General features: G+C 39.0%; 1 protein-coding gene across 3 annotated transcripts in view; it reads left to right on the top strand.

The window, feature by feature from the left end:
- Positions 1–4843, top strand: part of LTBP1 (latent transforming growth factor beta binding protein 1) — a 212997-nt gene that overhangs the window by 127955 nt on the left and 80199 nt on the right. For all 3 annotated transcript variants that reach the window (XM_025193791.1, XM_025193792.1, XM_025193793.1), the window contains exon 12: positions 3864–3989. In XM_025193791.1, coding sequence (XP_025049576.1) covers positions 3864–3989 — 126 coding nt within the window. The remainder of the gene's footprint in view (positions 1–3863; positions 3990–4843) is intronic.

Below are 4843 nucleotides of genomic sequence, written 5' to 3'. Positions count from 1 at the left end.
AATGTTCTCAGTAAGAGCCTAACAAGGCTGGCAAGAAGGGGCCTTAAACTAGGTTTAATCTTCAAAACATATTTATGAACTATAGTCTAAGGCAGAATATTTTTAAATTAAAAAGTGAAATTGTTATTACAGTTTTTAAAAATCCTTGTATTTAACCCAGTTATCATATTCCCAATAATAAGGCAGCCAAATCTAGTATGGATCTGGTTAGAACTATGTGTGCTGTCACTGCGAATTGTTCCTGGTCAGCTTAACAAGTAAATGTCTATTTGACTTAATAGTTCAAATCTGTTGTAGAAGATTGATTCATTGGGGATTAATTAACTGAGGGTGTGGACAGATGTAATAGTTTTGAATATAAGCCATTCCAGTATAACTGTTAAATCTTTCGGCTTCCCAACTGATATAAGTGGAGCTAAACTATTGCAATCTCTTTTGTTCCAGTTTAAAGTTACAGCAGTATAACGCACTTACACGGGTATAGGAGTGGCATATGTAACAGTTAAATCAGAATAGCTGATATATGTTCCCAAGTTGCAAGTCTTCTCTCCCCTTTTAAAATGGTTTAACGTTATAGACAATGTAACAGTCTACTGTCTCTTTATCCCTTTCTGTAAAATTAAAGTAATGCAATCTAATCTGCATATTTATAGAAGGATAAATGTGCAGCTGTCTGATATCAGGTTTGTTGCTCCTTTCAGCTGTAACTATTCAATCTTTTAAAATAACTGGAATACACAGACACATATTTTATGATAAAAGAGATATTATAATCAATATAGATGTCAAAGCAAGATTATCTTGGACGAAGGATGGCCAACCCAGTGGTACAGGCAGCTTCTTTGGTGTGGCATGCAACAGATTGGAGAGGGAACAGGCAGAATGGCAGCAAAGGGGGCAGGGAGCAAAAAGCAGAGCAGCAGGTCAAACAGGAGAAGGGGCTTGAAGTGGCATTCAGGGAGAGCACAGGACTTAGCTCATGGGACACCTGCCAAAAAGGTTGGCTCCCACTGTTATATACTATTTCCTGTTCACACTAATGGGCATGCAATTCCATTGGGCTTTAATAAAGTTGTATATGCATACGTACGGGTAGGATGACCTTATTAATGGGTTTCTTAAAAACGTAGATTCCCCAGTTCATCACTTTTCACCATCTTATTTCCAAGATAAAGATGATTTAAAGAAGAAAATCTTTGATTGATTTATGACCTCTATGTTCCTGTTGAAATTAATGTCTTTGCGTATAAGTTGGGGTCAGATCTGCTCCTCTGTTAAATAGTCTTATGTTAACTGTGGAAGTAGAAAGTATCATCCTGTCTTTCTATGATCATGTAGCTGCCTTTTCCAATTATTCTATAGCTTTTCCATTATACCTGAGATTTCTACTCACAAATTACGTCAGACTGGAATTTGCAGTACAGCAATGTTGTGACCTTGCCCTTTCTGCCCAATCAGTTCTCTACCCAAATCTGGGAGGGGATGATGGTGAATGACCTAGCTATGTCAACTCTGACACAGGAAAAATTGGCAGCTTTCTGGCCCCATTGCACAGGTCCTTAGCTTCCCCAGGAAAAGGCAATGGAACTAGAAGTTCAAGGGTGTGCCTTAGAGGAAATGATTCATGATATTTTTTAATTCAACATAAATAGAACAATATTCTGTTCAAATTCACTCTCAAACAATTTCAGAATCTTCAAGAGACAGAATCAGAAAGAATTTGCAGGATAAAAACCTAAGTCAGAACAGATTAAAGAAAGGAAAGCCGGACACTGATGTCACTGAAAGGCAGAGTTACGGTGGTTTTCAGTGCTTTACCTGTGCCCTTTCGTTCTTTAGCATGCTTGAATTTAGTTACCTCTTTTGGAGGTAATTATCCTTTTGTAATTTTTTTCCTTACTTTTAGATTACTCCTATGTTCTCTTAACTTTAGCTCCAGCTAAACATAGTTATAACTATTTCCATAGAAAGTCTTACATTTAGGCAGCATCACAAACGTTCCTTTCCAGAATTTCAAGATGTGCTTTTAGAAACCTAAGAGCAGGGGTGGGCAAAATGCGGCCCATGCACCAGATGCGGCCACCAGGCCATTCTATCCGGCCTACAGAAATTTAGAAAATTAAAATGTATCTGCCCCTGGCTGCCTGTCATGTGACCCTCAGTGGTTTGCCATAACTCAGTAAGCAGCCCTCTGCTCAAGATAATTGCCCGCCCCTGCCTAAGAGTCATTTTACCTCACTGAAATGAAGCCACTTCTACCAACATGCTAGCCCTTTCTGTTTGAAAGGACAGTCCCACTGTGGAACGTTTGATGCAAATTATAATACATCTAGTTTGAAATGTTTCAATCTTGTAGGTGGCAGGAACTTATGATTGATATTTCAGAATTTTACAGGCCAAAACACCGTCTTACTCCAATTCTTTGTTTTCTTTTTTTCCATACACAACATTTTTCCTGTCTAATCAAGCCTAAATGATGATCTTCATTATGGGATGAAATGCATCAACTATTTAGCACTACACAACATTTTAGAGCTCAGAAAGAATAATGTCATATTGAATTGAAACTGGGAGAGTTTTATATTATAGAACACAATATTAGTGTACAGGCCAGTGTACTGAACATAACTCATATTTAGAGGTGTTATGCTGTTTAATGAATCATTGGAGTTCAGGAAATTTGTATTATATCTCAAGCAAAGTACAGCTTCTCCACCATCAAAGTTTTTCTTAACACTGGACATATCTACATGTGCTTTTACGCATGCCTAAACTTAAGCAGTAGCCTAATGCGCATTAAGGTGATTGAAGCACATGTCTACACATGCACACACTAAGGTGCATTAATGCAGGTTAATGCGCATTAGCTCAACTAGTGCAACTTTGCTATTTGCAGATAAATGTGATACCTGCTTTATGCCTGCCCCTGCCTACCTGCTTTATGCAGGTATCAAATTTAGGCTCAAATAGCCTACAATCACTATTTTTAAGGCTCATATAGATGCGCAACCTTAATGCACCTTAAATTGGGCTAATGTGCATTAAATGTGCATGTGTAGACACATCCACTATCCGAATCACCACCATCAGCGTCCTGCAAGAGATCCTTTTTTAGGTCATTTGAATGAGGGTAAAACAGATGTCACCAAACAAAGCAGATCAGTTGTATCAGGACGCATCCAGTCACAGCTGATCCGCTTTATTGGATGAAGGATGTTGCCCAGGGATTCTCTCACATCCCTCACTGACCATGCCTCACATAGAGGTGTGGGTCCCAGTGTGAAGTGGCATGGGACCTGGGGAATCCCTGGCACCTCATCTGTCCACACCAGGCTCCACACTGGGGAAAGCATAAGCCAGCATAGGCCCTGGCAAGGAGCTGCCAGGCAGCACGGGACCTGCACAGTTGTTGAAGCTTGAGGGACCTGATCCTGCTTGGGAGTTCCACAGGGTATACATGAATGAGCTCCCCAAGCCCCCAGAGCACCTGCCTGGGATGGCTGGAGAGTGCAGGCAGCTCTGGGCTACCCGCATTCTTGTGCCACAGAGCAAATAGACATCTGTTGCAATAAAGCAGAACTATTTAACACTACCTTCCATTGAGGTCACTTGTGTGCTGCAGTAAAGGGTAGGGAAATCTATTTGCTTGCCATTTATGCTATCATAATTTTTGTGGTGGCATAAATGTGATATCAGGTGTTTCTACCCTCAGTTGCTCATTAGATAAATGCTTGAATGAGCAACTTGGTTCACAGCTGCTTTCAGGGCTTCTCTTCTTTTCCTTGGAATAACTGAATATTGCCTACTCATACAAATAGTAAGGATAGTTTAAAGTAAACTTTTTGGTTTGTTTGTTTCTTCAGAAATCAATGAATGCACAGTGAACCCCGATATCTGTGGAGCAGGACACTGTGTTAATTTGCCTGTGGGATACACCTGCATCTGCTACGAGGGCTACAAGCTTAATGAACAACAAACAAAATGTTCTGGTATGAATGAACTTTTCTAAAAACCTAAAGTGAAGCATTTGAAATATAGAGCCTGTTCTTGCTAGGTATTGTGTATAACAAATAAGTCAGAGCTATTTCCTCTCCTGTATGTTCCACAATGGCTCAAAAATATTTTTTATTTATCAAAGAGTAGTCTACAAATCAGGTTCCAGTAAACCTATCATTTAATCAAAATTGAATGGAGATTAGTGATTTTAATTTTTTTATATTAATTCATTAAAAGGCCTGCTAAACTCAAGAGGAGTTGAGAACAATGAGCAGGAAGCCATCTTAAGTTATGTGACTTGTCCTAGCAACAGGGTATTTAACAGTCCAAGGGTCTGATCAATATAAAGAGCAAGGTGAATATCAAAATCAAGTGTACATTTGGGCTCATCTAGGCCTTTATTAATTTACTAAACAGACTTTACATAGAAGAGCTGAACTTAAAAATACCCAAACATGGCTGCTTTTCTCTTCTCTGTTTATGGCTTAAAATTATATTGATACCTATTACTAGTATGTCCTTACTGTGCCGGCTCTGGTGCGGTTAAGTAGAACTTTTCTTTTTCTTTTAGCATCTATTTTAAGGGGCTTATATCTTTTTAAACCAACTGCACTTTGGGTTGATTTTTTCCCCCTTTGTTTGCAGCCCAAGGTTGATTTTACTGTGCCACTTTTTAGACCCCTGGACATCTCGAATATAATTTTTCTATCTGCACATGCAAACAGATTTTCATACTGAAATGAACTTTTGTATGTTTTCTCTTTTACCATACTGAGCTTCAGAAGCCTAATGTCTCAGATTTGTGTACGACAGTGCACATGATGTGAAATAGTATCTAGCTCCATGT

The sequence above is a fragment of the Alligator sinensis genome, unplaced genomic scaffold (assembly GCF_000455745.1).
Source record: "Alligator sinensis unplaced genomic scaffold, ASM45574v1 scaffold1473_1, whole genome shotgun sequence".
Lineage (NCBI taxonomy): Eukaryota > Metazoa > Chordata > Crocodylia > Alligatoridae > Alligator > Alligator sinensis.
The sequence above is the reverse complement of the archived record's forward strand: the minus strand, read 5'-3'. Positions and strand labels throughout refer to the sequence as shown.